Source organism: Pseudonaja textilis, chromosome 1 (genome assembly GCF_049901715.1).
Source record: "Pseudonaja textilis isolate UNSWEBS1 chromosome 1, rPseTex1.2, whole genome shotgun sequence".
NCBI classification, from domain to species: domain Eukaryota; kingdom Metazoa; phylum Chordata; class Lepidosauria; order Squamata; family Elapidae; genus Pseudonaja; species Pseudonaja textilis.
In genome coordinates, this window is record NC_141990.1 from 206,165,363 (window position 1) to 206,191,440 (window position 26,078).

Genomic DNA, 26,078 nt, shown 5'->3' on the forward strand with positions numbered 1-26,078 from the left:
TTGCAAAGATTGTATTTTAGGCTGTCATAACTTTGAATGGTCACTAAACAAGGTAATCAATAAGCAAGGATCACCTGTATCAGTGGGAATTTCATGGTACACTGACGTGGTAAAGAGATGCAAAGATTTAGAAATAAGCTTGACATCATGGTCATGCCGATAGGGAATGCTATGCATTTGGTAAACAACACATACACAGAGATCGTGTGAAGGCCAATTATACCAAAAACATCCCATTGTATTATTGTAGTATAGTTAAGGAATGAAATAAGCTGAACCTCTTCATGGAAATTAGATTGGCTATAAAGGTATTTTTTCCTGTCTCTGGAGAACTACTTCCATCAGAAGAAAGAAATCCTTGAATTGTGAATTACAATAACAGCATCCACAGAATGATAAAAGCAGTGTTCTGACGTTCGTTCATAAGCTGCATTTTTTTCTAGATGTATACTATATGCAAAGTGACAACACATGGCTTATGGTGTGGACTACAATACTTTAATTGATCTGATTCCTCCTTTGCGCGCATCAAAATATCAAAGTAGTAACAGCCATGTTTCTAAAAGCTATATGGCAAACAAGATATGTTTTTTAATTATTGTGTTTAATCTGTTTTAATTGCAATGTACATTGGGTAAAAGTAACTTTACCAGCCAATTAATGCAATGTAGCGGGACTAAATGTGATCATATTAAGAGCAACTGTGTTCTCTTCGCTGATGATGTAAAGCTATTCAATACCACAGACAGTACTGCTACCCTTCAAAAAAGACCTTGACTATGTATCAGAATGGTCAAATAAATGGCAACTTCAAATCTCAACAAATAAATGCTCTGTCTTACATATTGGCAAAAAATATATATATCAGAAAATAAAATACAAGCTAAATAGTCAAGACCTTGTTGATGATCCAAACTCTGTCAAGGACCTTGGAGTTCTCATCTCTAATGATCTAAGTGCTAGAGCCCACTGTAACTACACAGCCAAAAAGGCATTAAGAGTTGTTAACCTAATCCTGTGTAGTTCTTCTCTGGTAATATCACACTACTAACTAGAGCATACAAAACATTTGCTAGACCAATACTTGAATACAGCTCATCAGTCTGGAACCCGCATTACGTATCTGATATTAACATAGTTGAGAAAGTCCAGAAATATTTTACAAGAAGAGTTCTCCACCCCTCTACTCATTGCAGAATACCTTATGCCACCAGACTTGAAATTCTAGGCCTAGAAAACCTAGAACTATGCCGTCTTCGGTCCAATCTAAGTATAGTATATAAAATTATACATTGCAATGTCCTACTTGTCAATGAATACTTCAGCTTCAACCATAACAGTACAAGAGCACACAATAGATACAAACTCAAGGTTAATCACACCAAACTTGATTGCAGGAAATACGACTTCAGTAACAGAATTGTAAATGTCTGGAATACTCTATTTTTTTACTATTTATTTGATTTGTCAATCGCTTACAAGATACAGGTATAAGAATAAACATAATTTTGAATACATGAGATAGATACTTACACGAAAAATAAAAAGAAACAATAGGACAGGGACAGTAGGCACGATTGGTGCATTTATGCACGCCCCTTACAGCCTCTTAGGAAGGGGATGAGGTCAATAATAGACAGTCTAAGGTTAAAGTTTTTGGGGTTTGGGGAAGAAACCACAGAGTCAGGTTGAGTATTCCAAACATTGACCACTCTGTTGCTGAAGTCGTATTTTCTGCAGTCAAGTTTGGTTCAGTTAACCTTGAGTTGTATCTATTGTGTGCTTTTGTATTGTTATGATTGAAGATGAAATATTCATTTGCAGGTTGGACATTGCAATGTATGATTTTATATACTATATTTAGATTGGACCGGAGGTGGTGTAGTTCTAGGTTTTCTAGGTCTAGTGTTTCAAGTCTGGTGGCATAAGGTATTCTGCAATGAGTAGAGGAGCGGAGAGCTATTCTTGTGAAATATTTCTGGACTTTTTCAGTTGTGTTAATATCAGATACGTAATGTGGGTTCCAGACTGATGAGCTGTATTCAAGTATAGGTCTAGAAAAAGGTTTGTATGCTCTAGTTAGTAGTGTGATATTACCATTTTAAGAATGTACCAAGCAGAATTCGATTGGAAGTTGTGTATTATATTGAATGCTATAATCTTAAAGTTATACATTGAAGCTTAAATAAGAGCTTGAATGGATAAAATTAAAGGATATAAAGGTGTCATACTCTAATTGGTAACTACAGGGAAAAATTTGCTTAATAAGAAAAGATAATGTGAAATTGTAACAGGACAGACAAAAGTATAAATATAATGATTTGAATTGAGATAATCAAAACAAAGTTGAGAAAATTAGAAGACGGGAAAAACTATGTAGAAAATATAAAATGGTAATAAGATATGGAATAGAATATAAAAATGAGCATGAAATTGAGTTTTGTGTCAGTATGAAGAAATGATAACCTGGGACCATGCTATTTTCAAAAAAGATGTTTTATTTGTATTTTGTTTTTGTGAAAACCCAAATAAATTTTTCAAAAAAAAAAAAAGTAATGGGATATTACCAGAGAAGCTACATAGGATTAGATTAACTCTACCTGACTCTGTGGTTTCTTCCCCAAACCCCCAAAACTTTAACCTTAGACTGTCTACTATTGACCTCACCCCTTTCCTAAGAGGTCTGTAGGGGGCGTGCATAAGCGCACCAACATGCCTACCGTCCCTGTCCTATTGTTTCTTTCATTTTTCTTATATGTACCCATTTCATGTATCCATAACTATGTTTATACTTATACCTGTTATCTTATAATTGTTTGACTGACTGACTGACTGACTGACTAAATAAATAAATAAATAAATAATCTTTCTTTTCATTAAAAAGAAAAACATAAGAAATGATCAGTAATTCGAAACTACAAAATTCAATCTTCCTCTTTTTCTCCTTTTGGCTGAGAATGCAGGATGCATTCACAAATCAGCATGGAAATCCCCAAATTTATCTTTAAGCTTTTATCTGCTAATTTTGTCAGGATCAAAGTACAGATAAGTCTTTGATTCATGACCCCAACTGACTCCAAAATTTCTGTTGCTAAGCAAGACAGTTGTTAAGTGAGTTTTGCCCCATTTTGACTTTTTTCCCCATAGTTAAGCGAATCATTGCCATTATTAACTGAATCATCCAGTTATTAAGCAAATATGGCTTCCCCATTGACGTTGCTTGTCAGAAGCCATCTTTGAAGCTCACAAAAGGTGGTCACATAACCCCAGGACAGTGAAACTGCCAAAATTACATGTCAGTTGTGAAGCCCCTGAATTTTGACCACATGACCATGGGGATGGTCATGTGTAAGTGTGTAAGTATGAAAAATACCATGTCACTTTTTCACTGTCATCGTAACTTCGAATGGCTGTGTGATGACCCAAGGTGGGATACAAAACAAACACAGTCACAGAAAATAGGTGAAGCCCCTTTTATTCCTTCATTTTGCTTCCAAGCTCCGAATATTCTTGATGGAAGACAAAAAACTCCCACACAAACAGTTACAAGAAGAAGCAAAAAAGCAACACAAACCAGGCAAGATAAGGGCTGGAGGACGTCCACAGATAACACACACTGGGAAGGGCGCCAAACCCAAAGAGGAACCAAACTAGAGATATTTCCACACTTTGTTTCCAGCATTCGCCCGTACGCAAGTCTTATTCAGTTGTCACAGCTGCAGCCCGTGAAGAGGATTAAGGCCCTCTCCTCTCGAACAGATCACATCTCTCCCTTATCCTCTCCTCCCTGCATGCTCTAGGATGGATAGGGGATGGGCCTGGGTCCTCCTCTGACTGGTCATCTGGCCTCTGCCCTTCCCCAGTGTCCTCCACAACCTCTGGAGCTACACTTCCACTCCCTGTTGGCTGTTCCTCCTCTCCCTCAGAGTCAGTCTCCAGGGGCATGACAGGTTGTATGTTGAGGACTACCTATAACTCCCTCCTGAAAAAGAATAGTTCAATTTTCACCTGACATAAAGTAAAAATAAGGGACCATAATTCCATATTGGCTTTTCAATATTAACCTTTAAAAAAGCATTTGATTTTGAACAGCTGTTCAACTTGACAAAAGAGATAGATAGATCTATCTTATGACTTTCCTTGCCACATTTGTTAAGTGAATCACTGCAGTTGATAAATTAGTAACCTGGTTGTTAAGTGAATCTGGCTTCCCCATCGACTTTGCTTGTCAGAAGGTCAAAAAAGGGGATCACATGACCCTGGGACACTGCGGCCGTCATAAACACAACCCAGTTGTCAAGCATCCCAATATAAATCATGTGACCATGGGAATGCAGCAACAGTCGTGTGAAAAAAATGGTCGTAAGTGCCACTGTAACTTTAGTTCACTAAATGAACTATTGTAAGTTGAGGACTACCTATAAAACCAAGCACTATTCTGCTCAGAAATAGATGCATTCTAATTCAAAACAGATGGAATTCTAAAAGGATTCTGTCAGTGTCAGCTTCTTATGTGAAATACATCATCCTCATATAAATGCTTCTAGACCCTTAAATTTGTATTAGAAAACTTGGAGTTTCCATGAATGAACAGGAATCTGAAAGGCACTTCATTTCAGAAAATTTTGCAGACACTGTTTTTGCATTCTCAACTGTTTCTCTTAGACTAGCAATTTTCCTCCAATTTATGCCACAAAATGTCTTTTGTCTAATTAGTCATTTAGAGGTTTATTGAAGTTGTTTATGATCCCCAAGTAATCTTTCTTCTTAATTTTATTTCTTGCTACAGAGCCCAATATTAAAAAAAAAAAAATTAGTAAGGGATTGAAAGGAAATTGCAACAAAGCAAAATGCTGACAAAAGAAAGCTTGATCGATAGGATGAATATTTTCTTGCTTTTTTGAAAAATAACTTACACAATAGAGGTTTATGAATGTCATTATCTAACTCGTTCTAAGGTAACATATAAGTTTTAGGTGTGATAAATTCTTAATATATTTCATGTCTGTACTATTTTTTTTAAAAAAATAAACATTAAAAATGAAGATAAATTCTAAAATTATCATATATCTTTAAAGACAGGATCTAGTATTAGGGCTGGTTAAAAAAAAAACCACTATCCTAACTTTTCCTGCTATTTGATTTATTAGAATTTTGATATTATAAACTGGAACAACTATAAACAAGAGTTAACAGTAACTATGATCAGTTGAAAAAATAAATAAATTGCTTAATCCATGGTTAACTACAGTTAATCCAGTTGAGATGACAGAGCAAACAGTAAATAATCAAAACAGGAAGAAAAGCTTGTAAACTTGTTAAAGAAGAACACTGAAAGAAAGGAAATTCTTAGATTCTTATAAACTCAGATGAATTCTTATAAACTCAAATGAAAAACAAAATGGAGTGGAAAAAAATGATGGTGACAGACTCCTCTTTTCAGATAAAGGTTTTACCTGGACCAAGGATTTATTTATTTATTTATTTATTTATTTATTCAAAATCTGGGTTGGAACCCCAGGTATTCAATTCTTTTTGTGAGCTGAATTAAGAACACCTAGTTCTTTTTCTGATACTATTTGTTATTATGCTATGCAAAAAGAGACCACCATTTAATCTATATTGCAGTTAACTGTTTGTTGAATTCAGATGGTACAATCTTCTAACTAACATAAAAATTAACTCATAGGTTTCATCTTGTTACCATCCCAGAGAAGAAAATGAATGGATGAAACTGAAACACTTTGCAGCTCCTTCTTGATGTAATAAATTATGGTTTATCCTGGCATTTAAATGCAGCCTGCCTACACATGCGTTGTGATGACCCGGAGTATAACACAAACATAACCAAATGTAAATAAATATCCTTTAATGCCTCCAACCTGGCCTCATTGTTCAATAATTCTCAGTTGGAGATAAAATTTATTCAAAAATAGTCTTCAAAAATAAGCAATACAGTCCAAACTCAATGAGCAGATGAAGGTGAAATAAAAAAACCAAAACAAACTACAATGAAAGAAATTCCACAACGAATAGGATAAGTAATTACCAACTTGAAGGAGATAACAAGGCACAGTCTGTTGGAAGGACACCAACCAGGATAACTTCAGCCCAAAATAAAACACGCTTTGCTTCTAGCAATGCTCTGTTTTAACCATCTCTCTTATATACTATTCTCCCCAGCTGCAACCAATGAGGAGGATCATGTCTGCTTCCTCTCTAGTAAGCCAAGTTGTTTCCTTCTCCGTTCCTCCCTGTGTGTCCTAGGATGAAGAGGGGATGGGCCTGGTTCTTCCTCTGACTACCCAGCCAGCCTCTGCCCTTCCCCAGCCTCCTCCACAACCTCCGGAGCCACACCTCCACTCCCTATAGGCTGTTCCTCCTCTCCCTCAGAATCCAACTCAAACAAGGGCATGACATGTGTATTGTGCAGACTGATATAAATGAGCACTAATAATTAATATATTTCATTTGTCTTTCAATCTGATTTTCTCAGCTCTCAATAATTCTAATGTTTTGACTCTAATTTTATTTCCAGACAACTAAATGAACATCAAGAAAATTGCTGCCCAAAGCACTCAAATTTATCTTCCATTGCAATAGCCTTTTTTTTTGCGTCATGAATTGCAATCTGAATCTGTTTTTTAATGGCTTAGTAGGAGTTTTTCTTCAAGTACTGTAGACTGATGAATGCATTTATTCACTCAGTAGTTATAGGAGCACACTTGATGTACTACCAGATAACTACCCAAAAGGCAATTAAACTTTGGCATCAACTTTGCATAAAATAATTTAGCAAGACTGAGACCTAAATAAGTAACAGACAAATATTCTTTCAAATTTTGAAGGAAAATGTATTAATTTCCATCCTCAAATTGCTACATAACCTTGTTGAGACTATTGTGTACAATATGCTTATGAAGGAAAAGTAGAAGACCAAATAAACCATCTGCACTTTCCCTATTGCAGTTCAATATGTGACGACTGATATCTCTTAAATAAGGAAAAATAAAAAGAAAGTCCAAGTCCCATGTTGCTTGGGATTGTTAATTTCTATAATCAGTATAATTAAAATAAAATCTAGTAGAAAAATACATATTATGAATCACCATCGCATGCAGATATTGGTACGTTTCACCATACAGCTATTTAAAAAGCATTCTTTAGAACTAGTAGCTTTCCAGAGTTGCTCACTTGCTATCCTACCTTAACCATCTTTCTTCCTTTGGATGGAGATTATCATAAAGCTGTAAACTATCCAAGATATACTATCTAGATGTACAAGAAGCCCCGGAAATTGTTACAGAATTGCTGGCAAGAGCAATTAAGCCATAACAATGATGGCTCCATCTATCTAGTCCAGGGGTGCCAAACTCATATCATCATGGTGGCATCATGTGACATATTGGAACTTTTCCCCCCTTCGCTAAACCAGACATGGATGTGGCCAGCACATGATGCATCTGGCTCATGATCTAGTCAGAAGCAGAAATGACAGTACTTTTATAGAAGGTTGATTGTTGTTTTTTTCTTATGATTCTAATAAGAGCTTACCAACATTTATGATTTTTAATTAGGATTATTTAAGATATTTCCATGAAAAATAATAAACAAAATGAACTGGCATATTTCTATCCTCACATATCCCACCATGTTCATGGAGCTAAATTAGCATTATCCACTTTTTTACTTGCAGGTAAACCTATTCCTACCAGCATACAAATATGACCTAGTCCTTTTCATGCTGGGAACTATTTGCTTACCGGATCAGCACAGTCAGGTGAAACCAGTCACTAACAACTTTGGAAATGAGATGGACCATGAATAAATTTAATTAAAAAAAACCCTTTCCCCTGAATTTTCTGGAGCTGGTCATCTTGCCTGACTCCAATGTCTAAGCAATCCATTGTGTCAACACAGCTGAAGTTTAGGCATGCACAAAAAAAAAACATTAAAAAAGACTATCAATATATTTCTTCCCATATTGCCAATGCATCATAAAAATGGCTTTTCTCTGCTTTCTCTTCTATGTTGCTGAGCCACTGGTGAGTATTTGAGACAGAAGTGGCTGAAAGGCTAAATAAATAAGCTAAGGTTTTACAACCAGGAAAGCTGTTTTTTATCTTGTTACCGAGGCAGTATGTATAGTTTCAAAGATATTTTAAAAACAAAACAACACCAGGAGAATCCTCTTAAAGGCCTTTCTAGCCTTAATACAATTAGATCAATCTTAGTTAGATAATTCAGCTGATGTGTAAATTTCTTTTCTCTGGTGAGTATTCTGCTAAATTAGGTTAATCAGGTCCAATTCACTGGATATCTGTAGGCAGAAGATGCATCGTTCAATCAATTGCTTCCCTCCTGTTTCTAGAAATAAACATATCATTCTTCTATAAGATTTTCCATCAGGAAAAAAAAACCTTACATAACTGCTTTAAGGAAAGCCACTTTTTGAAAGCCAAATTAGAATTTCAGCACATTCATTAGAGTTCGACATTTGTTTATTCAGACATATAGCCCCTTAATACAGCTAAAATTGGATTCATAGTGGAATCTGACCTTGCAAAGCAAGAGTACTTTAGAGGGATATAAAGAAAATGGAAAGGCATTGCAAATTAAACCACACAGTTAATAATGGAATCTGGTTTCTTAAGGTTACAGAATGCCCTGTTATTTTTTTCTTAAGACAGAAATATGAAGAGGTAAATGAAATCTGAGTTAGCTATGCAGAACACATTTGATAGCCAGGAAAATATCAGGGCAGTCCTTTGTAGCTTTCCCAAGATTAGCTAATAAGAAGATAGCTTTCTTTATATGGAGTTTAACATTTTATTACATTTTTTTTTGTTTATCCTGCCTTTGTTACTTTATAAGTAACTCAAGGCAGCGAACATACATAATACTCTTTCCTCCTCCTATGGATTAGAACTCACCGTTTCCTGGTTTCTAACCTGATGTCTTAACCACTATACCAATAAAGCCTAAATGAATTTTTTAGAGGGTGTTGATGAAAAAGATTTTAATTTAGATATACCTCGGTGGCACAGTGGTTATAATGCAGTACTGCAGGCTACTTCTGCTGACTGCCGGCTGACTGCAATTTGGCAGATCGAATCTCACCAGGCTCAAGGTGGACTCAGCCTTCCATCCTTCTGAGGTGGGTAAAATGAGGACTCAGATTGTTGGGACAATATGCTGACTTTGTAAACGGCTTAGAGAGGGTTGTAAAGCACTATAAAGCTTTATATGAGTTTAAGTGTTATTGCTATACACACCTATCTCAGATTCATGACTCTGGCCAGCTAACAGTATTAAAAGAAAAATATAAAAACATAAAAATAAAACAGCATATATATAGGAACAGCAGTCAGAATTAAAAAGAGAGCCACTAAATCACAAAACATAATCTAAGTATGGGTTCAGCCCTGCCTTCTGATCCACAGACGCAGCGACAAAATCAAATCTTTAAGACTTTATGAAAAGCTAACAGAACCCAGACAGAACCCAAAACATGATGTAATTGAACCCTCAGAAACTCCAACTCATTTCATTAAGGGTTTTGTAGACTAAAACCAACACCTTGAACTGAATTAAACTCAGAAGCCAACTGGCCACCATTGCTGGTCACAGAGCAGATTTGTAACATCTGCTGATTGAAAAGTTCATACAATTGCCTATGCTACCATATCCTGCACCATCTGTAGCTCTTTAAGGGCAGCCCCATGATTTTTATAATGGACCAGTCTGTGTCTCAAATATTTAAAATGGTAATTAACATCCCAAAACCAAGGTCTTTGGTTTGTTAAGCCAAAACACATCACATTAACTCATAATCAACTGGGTACTAACAAAAATAATTTTATCCTGTATAATTAGAAACCTTTGTCCGCAGCTTACCCAGTCAAGCCTTTAGGAGAGAAAAGAAAGAGGAAAATAGCAAAAGGTGAAATCTCTAATGTCACTATAATTATGCTTGCAAAAGTAGCTTGGAAACTAACAAAGAAATTAGAAAATAAAGTAAGTTTAGGTGTCCCTTCTTGTTCATAAATCTAGGAAACGTGCGACAATGGATGGAATTGCTCTGCATGAAACCCTCACCCAGAATCAGGTAATCTATGAATGTTTTAGCACAGAGTAGTTTCCACATTTGAGCATTGAGCCACAAGCAAAGAGCAACCAAGGGCTGACCTTCAGCAGATCACAGTGAGGGAATTGCGGGATAGGTTCTCTTCCAATCTATGAAGAGGAGAGTAATTATAATTTGGCATAATGTAGTCTTACTTGTCAGCATTACCTGCTTTGGGATTGTTAAAACCTGGTTAAATTAAAATAGAGAATTTGGGATCTGGCTATCCAAAATGACAGAGTCAAAGCCTCTCTCCCTTTTGTAGCATAACTGTGTTCCTTCCTAGTCTGTTTCTAGATATTTCTATAACATCTCATACGCTCCACTTTAGACCAAAGGTAGGGCAACAACTAATAGATATGTAAGTATCACAGATGAAAAGTGACCACTCTTCAGAAACCTCTAAAAAGGTTCCAAAATTCTTATCAATAGCTGTGGGAGAAGAGCAGGCTGAGCAGGGGTTGGCAATCTTAAACACTAAAAGAGCCATAAAGGTCCTAACCGAAAGCCCTATCAATTGTGGAGCTGACCAGCAACAGGAGCCACAGCAGAGAGATGAAAGAGCCACATGCAGCTCCAGAGCCATAGATTGCTGACCCTTGGTGTAGAGTCATTGGGTTGCCACCAGAGTTCCCAGTCTAGTCTCCCAAGAATTCCAATGACCCTTATTGAGCAGTAATTTAGCTTTAATCATTAGTTGACTAGATTCTTATGTATAGGTAACAGTAATAAACTCCTCAGTGCTTTGAACTCAGTGAATGCTCCTAGTTATTTGCTCCTGAAATCTGTTAACTGCTCATTGCTTTAGGATTTTCTCACAATTTTAAAACTCCCTTTTATACAGTAACTATTGTATTGTTTACTGGTCTTTTATTGTGTTTGGTCTTGGATCACAGATAAATGTTGATTGATTGAACAATAATGGATTATGAAACGGATTTTAAAAGGTTTCCATCTGATGCATGATATGAATTACTATTTGAATTAGAGAGATCTTTCCACTGGGTGCTGTGCCTTATGGCACAGATCCAGATTCTTTCATATTCATTTGTTCATTTATTTGTTCGATTTAGACAGCTACTCATTTGTTAAAATGAATCAAGGTAGCAGATTCAGAGGGTAAAAGATGATTTGGAGAATATATAGAAGTAAGTCACATCTGTCTATATCATCTTAAAAGGAAATAGAGATTTTTTAGGGGATTGCATAGTATAAATTCAGGAAGCAATACATCTTCTGAAAGATGAGATGTCCATGTTCACGAATTCTCCCAAGCCACTTTTGCCTTTCAAGTCCAGGTATTTGTGCAGCCGTGCTGGCATGAATAATGTGTCAGAGTACGTGCATAGTTACCGACTCATATACCTGTATCTCTTATCTGGGTTTTAATCCAGAATTTATGTTTTATATTTCCACAAATGAGTACACAAATCCAAACACCCAGTTCTATTTACTGAGTTAGGCCCATAGTTAAAAGCCTTTGCATTATTTCACTATCTCCGCCTCCTTCTACAAAGGAGTTGAAAAAAAAAAATCTAGATTGGATAGCAAGAAAAATGAGTGTGGTTTTTAAATAACTAGTTTGAATAACCTACTCCATGCAGATTACACTACTCTGATAGCAAAGGTTGCAAATGATCTGCAATCTTTAATGATGTAAAGCTAGTAACTAATACAGTCCAGGAGCATGGTGTAAAATGGGATCATAAAAGAAGTCTAAACGAATAACAACAGGATCAGCAACCAGTCCTACAATTTACAATAGAGATATTGAAACGGTGGATAGTTTGTTTTTCGGGGATAATTATCAACAATAATATGCCACAGACAAATTCTTAGTAGGATAGTAATGAAGGCCATTCAGGTGCTATGATGTGGTCTAGGTCTACAAAGATTAGAATTGCAAGTAGTCCTTGACTTACAACAGTTCACTGAGTGACCGCTCAAAGTTACAACAACCCAAGAAAAAAAAAAGACTTATGACCATTTTTCACAATTACAATCGTTGTGGCATCCCCATGGTCATGTGATCAAAATTCTAGATGCTTGGTAACTGACTCATATTTATGATGGTTGCAGTGTCCCTAGGTCATGTGATCACCTTTTGCAACCTTCTGTGATGACCTGGAGCGTAATGCAAATGTAATAAAATCCAAAACGTAAATCAGTGTCCTTTAATGTCTCCAACTTGGCCCAACTTGTTCAATAATTCTCAGTTGGAGATTAAACTTATTCAAAAATAGTCTTCAAAAGAAAGCAATACAGTCCAAACTCAATGAGCAGATGAAGGTGAAATAAAAAACCAAAGCAAACTACGATGAAGGAATTTCCACAATGCACCAGGATAAGTCATTACCAACTTCAAGGAGATAACAAGGCACAGTCTGTTGAAAGGATGCCAACCAAGATTACTTCAGCCCAAAATAAAACATGCTTTGCTTCTAGCAACGCTGTGTTTTAACTGTCTCTCTTATATACTATTCTCCCCAGCTGCAACCAATGAGGGGGATCATGGCCGCTTCCTCTCTCGTAAGCCAAGTTGTTTCCTTCTCCATTCCTCCCTGCGTGTCCTAGGATGAAGAGGGGATGGGCCTGGTTCTTCCTCTGACTGCCCAGCCGGCCTCTGCCCTTCCCCAGCCTCCTCCACAACCTCCAGAGCCACATCTCCACTCCCTATAGGCTGTTCTTCCTCTCCCTCAGAGTCGGACTCTAAAAAGGGCATGACACCTTCTGACAAGCCAAGCCAACGGGGAAGCCAGATTCACTGTACAACCATGTTACCAATTTCACAACTGCAATGATTCACTTCACAACTGTGACAAGAAAGATCATACAATGAGGCAAAACTCACAAAAACAATTCAACAACATAAATTTGTCTTGCTCAACAACATAAATTTGGGGCTCAGTTGCAGTTGTAAGTCAAGGACTACCTCTATGCAGAGAGGTTTCTCTGTGATGCTCGACAGATACCAAAAAATGAACTCTGAAGAAAATGCTATTCATCAAATTTGGAGGCTGCCTATCTCACTCCCAGAGAGAGATTCTGCAGATAAGAGAATCGACACCTCAGAATTATGATTTTGGAGAAAACCTCTGAGAATACTATGTCCAGACAAATGGGTCATAGAACAAATCAATACTCAGGCTTTCCATCTGTCAATCATTTTTACAAGAAGATGGGGGGGGAGGTTTCCTCATAACTATGTGGGCAGTTTGAAGTGTTGCACCGTGGTTTTATTTATTAAATTGGCTGTAGCATCCATATCTACGAGAGCTGAAGTTGAACAAAGAATAGCAGAGAAAAGTAGCATGCAATTTCCTATTCTTCACTGCTTGGGGCTTTCCAAATTGTCTGACTTCCCCCCTCCCTCGGCCAGCCATCCTGCTGGGTCTTGAGGGCGGACTCTGCAAAGTTTACTGAGGATTCTGAGCAATTTCAGCACTTGTGACCGCTGCTTGGCAATTGCACAGGCACCTAGGTTTCTCTTTCTTCTGCTTCTCTGTTGCAGATAAAGGCCTCTATTTTTTAGTGCTTCTATTTGAATGGATTCTCCAGCACTGTGGTGTGCAAGGAGGCTATTGTTGCGGTAGCCTGTGCGGACAGCATCAGAATCAGACAACGAGGAAGAACAGGGATCAGTCCGGGAGTCTGGGAAGGACTCGGATGAGGGTCCTGCGTCTGATACAGAGATGGGGCCAGGACCATCTGGGAGTTAAGTGCTGACTCCGGAGCCTCCAGAATCTGTCAGCAATGAGGCAGAAGAATAAGGGGAGCCTATTCCCAGTGTGCGTGTGCACAGAGCTGCCAGAAGGCAAGAGCAGCTAAGACAAAAGGGGTGGCTCAGGAGTAAGGCTTGGAGGTGATTGCCCCTCCACTAAGGTATAAAGGAGGTGTAAAGGTAGGGAAACCTTTGCAGGAAGCCAAGTCGTTTGTTCTGATCAATTTGGACTCTGAAAGCTCCATGGTGAATTTATTCTCTGTTTGGTTTTGGAAAGACTAATTGGGATTTTAGTTGTTGGTAGCCCTTCAAATAAGATAAGATACATTTTTATCTGACGTCTTATAAAGAACTTTGGCAGACGTCCCTGGGACTAATTATAACCAGTTAAGACTCATTCCGGGCTGCGAATGACAATAATTCACAGCCATTGAACTAAAATACAAGATTTTTAGATTTTAGATGTGTTTGTTGGTGTCTCAGGAAGCCTTGGTCAGAACAGCTATCAGGGATGGGGAGAGAGATGAAGAGAGATTATAAAATCTGCTCCCTTTACTATTTCCCATATACTTCAACTCTTCCAATCACCCATCAATTAACAAAAAAAGAGACACAATGAAACACTTCTTCCAAATTCTCTGGTGTGCCTAGTCTTACTAAATCAGCTCATCAGCAAGTCCTTCTTGAAACTGATCCGTCATCCCACTCAACATCTCTGGCATATAATTGAAAAATCTAATAGGCATTCATGAACTTTATGGAGGCCTTGTTTCAGCTTGCAAATCTCTCAAGTTGTTTCTTTCTCCTCATTGAATTATCAAATGCAGTTCCGCCGCTTTGCATGAAATTCTGGGAACTATCCAGCAACAGATAATCGTCCTCATTCAGGGGCACTGAATTCATTTGGCTGCCCCTTCTTTCAGCAGAAAAAAAAGTTTCCCTGGACCAATCTGTAGGAAATTCTACCAGTTAGCCTACTATAAACAATTCACACTGAGAGGTTAAAAAAATAAAGAAGTAAAACTGTTTCCATACGCTTTCAAACTTCTCTGTTAAACTACCATGAGGCTAAAAAAATACTGATTGGGGTATAAGCTGCTTAGTTGTTCCTGGCCAAGGCAAACATCCCAAATGGAATGGGACATTTTAGCGCCCACCATTGGCCACGCCCCCTTTATCCCCAACTACCCGCCTCAGCTGATTTATAGCTAGCTTTCTTCCTCTGCTCCCCCCCTCCTGGTCATTCCACATGACCAATGGCCCCTGGCCCTTCATCCCTGCCCATTCACTCAGACACTGTTTGACCCAGCCCTTGGCTGCACGGAATAAGAAGTTGCCAGCCAATGGGGAAGGCGGCAGTGACCGATCAGTGACAGGCTGTGGGGGGACACCACACCAATGTGGGAGCCAATGGGGAGGGTGCCAGGCAAGTGGTGGTGGAGGCATGCAGAAGTGATTGTGTGGGCGTGTGGGGGCACCAGGCAACAGTGGCACGCAGAAGCGATAATGGGGGCTGTGGGGGGCACAAGACAACTGATAGTGGTGATATGCAGAAGTGATCATGGGGGCCATGGGGGATGCATCAAGCAACTGGTGGTGCGCAGAAGCGATCCCGGTAGGGCTTGGGTGGTGCCAGGCAGCAGTAGCATGCAGAAACAATTGTGAGTGGGGAAGGGTGGTACCAGGCAACTGGCGGCTATGGCATATTTTGATCTTATGACCATGGGGATGCTACAATGATTATTGTGTGAAAAGTGGTCATAAGTCACTTTTTCAGTATGGTTTTATTCTGTATTCTTTCCAAATTTGAATAAGTTAGGAAAAACAAAAAAACAAAAATATCTAACAGCACCTTACAGAAAATCAAAAAGTCTTTTGCACAATCCTTGATAGAAGAGAAGAATGGCTGCAAAATCAAACTCTTAAATTTAAATTTTGATGTTTCCTTCATATGCTTTTTCGGTTGTCGTTGAAATGTTTTCTTTTTATAATGCTGACCTTGGACAACAATAAAATATCTAACCATTCATCCAACCTTATATTCCATATTTCTTACCTATCTATCAACAACAATAACAAGTATCTATTAAAAAAGAAAGGTACCAGAATCATTCATTATTTGAAACTTGTATTAGAGCTCAAAGTTAGCAATACACACAAATACCACAGTTTTGAGGGCAAAAGATGTCAAGGAAATTACTTGTCTGCCTGTCCACCTTCATAAAAATCTGCTATTCCATTACAGAATAGAAGGCTGAGAAACATTTCAAGTCTGAAAAAAAAAACCCTGGATGCTGTTAGATCCAAAGGCCACCCAGAAATTCCACAGAGGTATATGTGAAAACAAAATAAATTTTGATGCTGAAAATATAATACCTATTCACAATGATGTAAATAGTTTTCTGAAGGCATTTTGCACACCAGTAAAAGTCACCTCAGAACAAATGCATGTTGTCTCAATCAACAGCTTTCCCCGACAAAAACAGCAACCTTGAAAGGAAGTAAACTCCATTGTATGTTTTTAAAAGAAATGCAAACATAGGTACGAGAGTATATTATAGACGTAGGTATGTGACCGTCATAGCAACCAAAATGTTGTATTTTCTTTTTATGAGATGTGGCTGTTAGACAAGTGACTTTCAAGTTTCAAAGAGAATCACAAAATTCTTGCCAGGGTCACTTACTATTATTATTATACTGTTGGCAGCCTTATGAGAAGACATGGGATAACGCAACAGGGTTGTTATATGTGATGGGCAGATGCAGGTCACTTGCAATTTGACCCACATCTACTATCCTAATATAATTTCAGTCAGGAACACCACAGCCAATTAAAACAGAGAAGGGCTCCAATTTTTGGTGCTACTGCTAGGAGGACTTAGAAGGTGGACTAGAAAAGGAGAGACTTAAACTAAGTGCCCAAGTCAGGCTTAACTCTCACAGCCAAAGATGCTGAGTCTTAATGTCAGAATCTGAGGTCAAGGTTGTTTGCATGAGAAGGAATTTATCACTCTCTCTCTCTTTCTCTCCTCTAGCAGTTAAAAGCAGCCAGCAGGATCAAAAATAAGTCTGAGTTTAAAAATAAAAGCAGAGCGATGGATGATATTACAATTGTACACAGTACAATGCAATTACATTAGGTTGACAATACCTGTCCAGCTTGTTCAGAGAGTGAGAAAAAACAAACTTTTTTCATTATAAAAAAAGAAAAGAAATCATGTCAACTGACATAAACTGGAAGACAATGAAGTTATATGGCATATAATTCCCATTCATTAATTAAGCTCATTGTGGGAGTTCAGCCAATCTCATAGCCTAATTTACAAGGTAATATGTTTTACATCAGGAAAGTAAAAAGGAAATAGGCTAACCTAATGCTTCCTATTTAGGGCTCTGAATTGAGTGTACTCAAGATTTCAAGATTTCTGCAAAAACGTTTTCACAAGAACCAAGGGATATAAACCAAGCTGAAAAATCCATTCAACACTGGTATTAGTGCCAATAATTCCAATAGATCCATTTGCTAGAAATGACCGATAAAAGAAACGGGGAAAAGATTTTATAGTTTTTAATATCATTTTTATTCTTCAAACAAGATTGATGTAATCATTCCTGGAAGATATTGGACATCCAAGATAGAGCTTGTAGAAGAGGAAGGAAGAAAAAAGAAAAAAAAATATTAGGTAAAACATAGGCTATTTTGTAAATTATGAAAGGGGTTCAATATACCCCAATTGTTTAATAATAAGTTTTCCCTCCAAAAGACCAGTGCATATAATAAATCCATTTTCTGTCTTTTTGTTTCCAGGCCCATTCAATCTATGCTAAGATCCAACTTGGGAATTAATTTTGATCTTTATGTTAAAATTTTATCCTGCGCCCAAAAGAATAACGTTTTATTTTTATTTTTTCGTTATTTTGAATATAGACTTGTAACTTTATTTTAAGACTGCCCTGATTTTTTTATTATTTTTATTCTTAGTTACTTTTCCGGGCATACTTTCTTTGACATTCTCCAGGCTTAGGACAGTCTGCACCGAAGGGTAGATCATGAATGCTGCATGTGCTTCTTGATACATTCAAGCAAAATTTCATCAGTGCAACTTTTCTTTTATCATCCAAGGAACATCCAATCACCACACAGAAATCAAACCTCTGCCTATATTATAAATGGCAACATCCAGTTTTTAGATTTTTTGCACCAACGAAGCTTTGCTTGAACTCATGGAGAAGTCCACAGCAATCATATTAACACAGCAGAATAAACTCCTTATATATTCTGATTTCAGTGTCTGGCACGGTAAAGTTAATGCAGCTCTGATTAATAAGCACTGTTGAAAACAGAGAAAAGTGGAATAAGAAGAGAATGATTCACAGTTCACATAGTAATTTTGCCAGTTTGATAATCAGTCTCACTTGTTTCTTCTTGGAAATATTTCCAACGCCATGTTTACACCAAGACATTGCACGTTTCTGATTTAGCTAGGATAAGATTAGTTATATTGTAGCATTCATTTGATTAAAAGCAGGCGAATAGGCCCTTCAGAAAACAATCTTGTGATCTGACAATAGTCGCTCTATCAAAAATAATTAAGTTGTAGGATAGCTTCAGAGTGTACCAAGGAAAACAGCCGCCGCAACATGTTAGTAAACTTCACATGAAAATGTGCCTCATTAATGGGCTGGAAATTGAACATCCTCTGGGTCTGAAACGCTGCAATGTAAATATCATGTTACTCAGCACGATGTTTTCATTTACATATCATCAGAATCTGGGACCTTGAATCACATTCCTTATATTTTTTAAAAAATGTAATAAGTTTGCAAGAAGAAACAGAGAGGGAGGGAGGGAGAGGGAAAGGGAGAGAGAGAATGTAAGTATTTATGTAAGCATGATGCTTACTTACCAAAGGCAAAAAGGGGAAATTCTGTTCATTTAAAAGAATTCTACTATCCTTGGTTTTAGAGGCAGCACTGGAAAATTAGTACTGTAGATTTTAGTGGATAAAAAAAATTAGTGATGCAGCTCATGTCCACATATTCCCACTTCCTCTCAGATCAAAAGATTATGTAAAACCTTGTTTCCTATGTCATTCAAAGGAGAAAATTATGATGTCAGCTATCCTTCTAAAATGGAAAACCAAAAGTTACAACACAAACTGCTTCCTCCCCTCAGGACACTGCTATAGGGCATGGCATGCCAAAACAACTAGAAACAAGGATAGTTTTTTCCCTCGTGCCATCACTCTACTGAACGCCTAATTTTCACGATATTATTTATATCAAAGTACATTTACCCGTATGGCAGAAGTATTATTATTACCCTTATCTCCTTTACTATCTCCTCTTATTGGTATTATGGTTATTATTACTCTGTTGCTTTGCATGCACACTGAGAGCTTCTGTACTAGAGACAAATTATTTGTGTGACTAATCACACTTGGTCAAATAAGCTATTCTATTCTATTCCATTCCATTCCATTCCATTCATATTCCATTCATATTATACAATGTGGTTTGGAGACAGCACTAAAACCACTTTCCCAGTTCAGATTATGCAACAAGCTATTCAGCAATAAGTTGTAAAACCTTGAAGTAAATCTCGTGTCTGCGTGTATTGGCGACAGTTAGAAAGGAATGCAAATGCTGATGTACCTTTTTGAGGAAGGTTATACATTCTTGGAAAGAAATCACACCACTGTCATCAAAATAATTTTCTTTTGATGCTCTATTATAAACATAACTGACAAAGCAGAGAGATAATTCTGTTTACACCCAGAGGATTGTCACTCCCAGACTTCTAATGAGGAGGCATGCAAACCGGGCATCCCATAGGAGGGTGACAATGCAGCGGAGACTGGTAGCCAGACAGCAAATTCTGGCAGATGAAGTCTCCACAAAAAAAGGGGGTGATTGTGAAGTTGTCATGTGTACTTTTGACAGCTGTTCCTTATGAGTAGACTGCAGGAATTGGGGGGAAGTTTGTGTGTGTGTGGTCAACTTGTGAGATGAACAACTGGGAAACAAGGGATTTCAATCAAGATCACAACTGTAACATAACATTCATGGACACAAAGTTCACTGAGAATTAGAAAGGACTAAAGATTACAATTGAATGGGAAGAACACTGAAATTTGATTAACTAATACAAAATAGTTTAACTTTAGACATATTGAAGAAAATGTGTAAACCATGGATTCAATAATTTTAAGAATGTGTGTCATTATAGGTAGATTGCGTTTAAAAGTTATTATGGAAGAACAGCAAGTTCTACCAGACAAGACTGAGACTGATTTGAAAGTGGATTTTAAAATGACAGTCCACAAGAACAATGCCTTATTAATTAAAAGGGATATACAAATAACAAATCAAAAGAGTGATTTGGAAAATTATTCTACATTGGATTTACAAAAGTCACCTGTTAAAGTTTTCAAAGATTTTATAATAAGAGAAACAGAAATAACAATGAAAAGAAATCAAATTCTAGGACATTCCTTAAAGGAAGATTAAGATTATTAAAGTAAAAGGAATAGAAGGTTCTTTTATTTATCTATTTCAAGCTATTTATCACAGTTAAATAGATATGTAGTTATCTCTGGTAATCCTTAACAGGGTTTTTGCTGACCAAAATTGAACAACCAGGCTTTAAGGATTTGTTTATTAAATAAGAGGTGAGATATGGGAAGAAGAGATAATTTGTTGTATTTAAAGAGAAGGTGATAAATTACTTAAATTATTTATCTTTGCTGTGATGGAGGAAGAAGTAATTTATTTATTTTTTTATCTGTATACTATTTTTTTCTGCACTTTTTATTTATTCTTTTTTACTTTTTTTTTTTTAGTTTGTATTAATTTTTATACTTTTAATTGTAAAATTATTATTTAAAAAAGGATTGTCACTCTCAGAGCTATAGGTCTAATGGTGTCAGTGAGAAAAAGTCAACTTTATTTCTACTAGATGCTTTAGTAAGAGGTGGAACATGTCTCATGAAAACCTGCTAGATCTGAAACCATACTACCGGTGAAGTACTTGGGCAACACAAAAGATGATGACTTGCTTTAGAGGGCTTTTCATTTTTTGGCATTTACCCAGGGGGTAGGCGAACCGGTAGTTCCGGCAAGTGTTTGGTCCCATCCACCCGCCCCTGCCCTTTGCTGTGCTTTATTTCCTGGGTTTTTAGCGCAGCTGATTCATGCGGCAGAGCAGTTTGCCGCACTTCAGCTGTTTCAGTCACTGGGGCTGCAGTAGAAGGTAAGTACTAGAGTTGAAAATGGGCTTTTTTAAACGTAGAGCACGCACATGAATTGTGTGTATGACGCACGCGCAGTGCGCACTCAGTGAACCGGTTGTTACACCAGTTGAATCGCACCGCTGCATTTACCCCACCCTATAGTGTAATCTTCCTAACAATCCAAACACCAAAATGAACACAAATGAACAATGAAAACTACAAAATGAAACTGTGAGAAAGATGGACTTATTGAAATTTTGTAAAACTAAAAAGTTCTTCACACCACCCCTATTTGCACCTCCTCAAGGAAAATACCACTCACAGTTTGGAAAGCCCTGCTTTAGGCAAATTTTGGAGAAAAAGAAGTCTCTCTCTCTCTCTTCCCACCCTCCCCTCTCCCTTCCAGAAAAATATTTGAGGCCATTTCCTGAAATTAAATGCATGCAAATTCAGAACCAACAGAATGAAATGATTTTTTTTATGCAGCTCATATTTAAACTGTGGAATTCACTGCCAGCAGCTGTGGTAAGTAAGCACAGCCAATTTAGCATCCAACCAAAGTTTATGGAGGATCAGGCTATCAATAGCTATTAATACCAATAGTTCTTTTCTATCTTCTGAATCATACACAGGGGAAGGGATGGTGGAAGAGAGCTCATATTCTCCTGTCTAAGTTCAACATCTTCCCCAATGCCATCCCATTTGCTAAAGAGAGATACAATAAAGTGGACTAGGGAAGCATACAGACTAATCTAGCAGAATTTAGGCTTTTATGATTTAAATCAGGGGTGTCCAACCTTGGCAACTTTAAGACTTGTGGACTTCAACTCCCAGAATTCCTTTGCTGGGTGAGGTATTCTGGGAGTTGAAGTCCACAAGTCTTAAAGTTGCCAAAGTTGGACACCCCTGATTTAAATCATAAGGCTGGCCAAAAAAACAATAAGCTGGAGCCACAAATTGATAATATTCAGTTTTCTTTCCAAATCTCATGAAGCCCAGGCACTTTGGCACTGTATTGCAATGCACTCAATAAGAACAACTTTCTTTCCTTGGCATTGTGCTACCTTATGTGGCTTTGTTTACACAGTTACAATCAAGGATTTTATCTCCAGCATGGTTTTTTTCCACTGCACAAATTCTACTTGTAGCCCAGTAGCATCTAATCTCCCCCAACACCTCCTGCCTGAGGCCAATATAACTATCATTTACACATGTGGAGCTAAATCCCTGTCGCAAACCCCTGAAAACTAGGCCTCAGCCCTGAAATCTTCACTGCGGGAATCTCTCTTTTTCTTATACTGAGGCAATTAAGGTTTTGTGGAAGTCCACAAAGAAGGCAGAATGATTTGCTAGAAAGAACTGATTAAATTGTTAAGCAACACACTTGCACAAGACGAAGTGTGGTGCAAAATAAAGCCACAAACTTTAGTAAAATCCATATCTGAACTTAAGATGTACATCATGCATTCTTTCTGGAAAACAGACAGTATAAAGCATCTTGAATATTAATGCAGCATTAATGATGTTAGCACTGATGATGTTACCTAGTTTGGTAATGAAACATCCACAAGGAAACAACCAAGCTCAGAGAGCATCAAAGACCCCACAGTGTAGTATATATTTAAATGAAATATCTTTGAGCTACATACCATTGTTGTTTTTGCATTGGGCATACAACACACGGTTTCCTTGTCCACATATTCCATTATAAGGGAAACAGTTTCCTTCTGAAATGCTCCAGTCATAACACATTGGATTGTCACATGGAATAGCCTCTATCAAATGTGGACAGTTCTCAGAATTACCAATGGAATCCACAACAATGTGTCTGTGCCTCATTCTGAAACCTAAGAGAAGGGTGGGGAGGCAAATAGCTAAAATCAGAAGGAAGAAACAATACTGAATAATTTCCAACCGTCAATCCATCTTGAAGATGAACAAATACAATAGAGGTAAGAAACACATTTTCTCACAGTTCTAGCTCATTGTCTTTGGCTAAACAGCTCTGCTAACTTTTAAGCTGCCTTGCATACTTACAATGAAATGACAAGAAGGTGCTATTAAAAATCTCTCAGGTTACATTGCACGTACTAAAGAAGATCAAATCATGCTTGTGCGCTTTAGAAAAGAAGACTGATTACATATTTTTCCCACTTTCCCATTCTCCCTTGCTATTTCTGATGTAGGAAATTATACATTAGCATGGGTCACATTTGTACTGAGGGAACGTGGGAAAAAGGATAGACTCGCTGGAGGACTTGACTGCTTTTCCATTATGTCTACATATTTGCATTGTTATGAAAAAGACTACTTAACTTGCTCAACAACAAGCTATACATAATAGAGCTCTTTTCATATAATATTCAACTCCTGGAGAAATGTGTACTGGAACAATCTTACTCCCACTTATAACTTACTGGTTTCTAGGTCTACTTTATGCAAGCATATACTGTTGGAGGAATCAGAGTGCAGGCAGAATCATTCCCTTCTGATGTTTAAAGATATCCATTTAAAAAAAAATATCCACATTTGTTACATAGGTGGAAAAGAGCTTATTTGCATGAATTCTTCAATAATCATGAATTTGGCATAAAGCACATTAGCTTTGTTACCAAACTAGGTAACCTCTAGGTAAATTCTCATCTAGCACTGATGATGTTACTGAGCTGGGTAATGAAATGTCTGCATGAAAACCACCAAGCTCAGAGAGCACCAAGGGCTCCTCAGTTCAATTCTGAGGTACAAATATTCTCTCAGTACATTAGTTTGAATCAGAAACTCAGTCTCATATGCTTCCTGGACTCATTTCATGCCTTTGTGGTCCCTTTGCTCTAGTGCAGGGTTCGCCAACCTTTTGGACCTCAGGGACCACCAAACTCATAATTTTAAATCCCGGGGACCACTAATATGAATTTTGACTGACAGTGGCTTGCTGACGTTGGTGAGAGGGAGACAGAGATAGAGATCTGATCTAACCGCTCTCTCTTTTCCTCTCTCCTTCTCTCCCTTGAAACAAAAAATACATAAAAATAAAAAATAGAAAGTTAAATACCCAAGTAGGACTATGTTTAATCATGGATTACAAGCAAAAGAACTATGGTTTGCTAAAAACTGGAATACACAGTAGAGAAGCACACTTTATAAAGGGAATAAAAAGTCAAACGTATCAGGGGAAACTGAAAGGAAATATTATCCAGTACATCTGCAAAACATCAGGTTGAAGAAATACCCTACATTATGTTGAAACTTATATTCAAATTCACCTTTTCTTCCTTGAATTTCTTGGCAGTCTTCATGAATGCAAGGGCCCCATGCTGACCAGGAAGAAACCACACAATCAGGAGGACACGGAATGCTACACAGTTGAGAAGCAGGAGGAACAGGAGTAAGGCAAAGTTTCTTTTCCACAGGTCTAGTCACTTAAGAGGGGGAAAAAAACATAAAAGGAAAAAGAAATTGTGCAGCTTATTCCTTTAAATCACTAAGTGTTTCTGCATTCAAATGCATTATACTTTGGGCAGATTCTCACCACAGCAACCAAAGGTACATCTGAGTTCAAGCTAATAATAATGTAATAATCAGAAGAAATGAAATTTCATACATTATACTTAAGTTATCTATTTTAATTACTTGGTTGTTATTTTCAAAAAAAAATATTCTGACCAGGATCACAGTACCTGCTGTTATGCATAAATTGTTTTATTAGATCTATAGTTCAGGACTCCATTCATCACAATTATTTCCCCTGAACTTGCCTGTAATGTTGACTTCTTGCCTCACTGTTTCCTTTCCGATATATTACTGCCTTGATTACAAGTCTTGTTGTTCCATTTCTGCCAACCTTCACCATGGAGCTCTCTTACTTCCTCAGAAGATATCACTGATCATTGACTAGATTCTTCCTCACCGGCATCCTCTATATTTCTATCCAAGCATCCCCGTGCAATAAGCTTGCACCTTTAGCCAGTAAGCTTGTCACTGCATACACATCTAAAACAATCACATATTCTTCCTGAGTACCCCTCATGGTATACTGCACTGCCACATCATGATGCCAGGATATAAATGAATGTCTAACTAGAATTTTACGGGGGGAAGGGGATGATTGTTTAATGAACAGGAAGGAAAATGGGGCTCAAGGAAATAGTTGAAGAACAGTCTAAACAATATCAAACAAATAAGTAAAAGGTATTTTACCTTTAGTCAAGCACTCTTGAGTACACATGGGAATGCAAAGAATATACATTCTCTTGTATAGTTTTAACTCAGGCTTGACTTATCATGGTGGGAAAGATAAATATCCTACGCTCTATTTTTCATTCTATGTGTTCCTGCTCGCAAACCAAGCATGCACACGATGTATACCCTCATGCAGAGAAGCATGAAATGCGGAAAGGACGAGAAAAAGGTATTTTAAGGTTTCACAGCCAATTGCCATAACAATCTTGTTTCACGATGAGATAATATTTAATTCAAAATTAACAGACAGTGATACTTGGATACAAAGATTACTTTTATTATTACTTATTTCCAAAACATTGCCTCTAACATATTGATTTAGGGATTGTGAAAGCTGGCAGGAATCCAACTGACTTTACTTTCTGAATACTCTAGTTCTTTTTCTAAAGGTTCAAAAAATCACATAGCAGAAAAGTGTAAGATAAATATTATCTTGCTTGTTTTAGCCATCAAACTATTCCCTGTCAACGAGGTTCATGCATTTCTTAATGTGGCCTTTAGCATTGTTCTTTGCAAAACAATTTATCATTCTAGTAATTTACTGGCAAAGAAGCATATCAGTCTCACTGCATTTTTCTCTCTCATCACAAACAGATTCAGTTTAAGCAACACAAGAACAATATTAGCCATGTTGTTAAGTACTTTCACTTGTTTAGATATAGTTTTGAAATACTGATTGGCAACAATTTATTTACTCTAGAGCAGAGGTGTCAAACTCAAGGTCCACGTGCCGCATCCACGCTGCGATGTGGTTGGATCT

The 26,078-nt window shown here is 37.3% G+C and overlaps 1 protein-coding gene across 1 annotated transcript in view; it reads right to left on the bottom strand.

The window, feature by feature from the left end:
- Positions 1 to 26,078, bottom strand: part of THSD7B (thrombospondin type 1 domain containing 7B) — a 528,825-nt gene that overhangs the window by 281,383 nt on the left and 221,364 nt on the right. Inside the window, exons 6-7 of the mRNA XM_087920301.1 lie at positions 24,343 to 24,498; positions 22,729 to 22,926 (exon numbers count right to left, since the gene is read on the bottom strand). Coding sequence (XP_087776427.1) covers positions 22,729 to 22,926; positions 24,343 to 24,498 — 354 coding nt within the window. The remainder of the gene's footprint in view (positions 1 to 22,728; positions 22,927 to 24,342; positions 24,499 to 26,078) is intronic.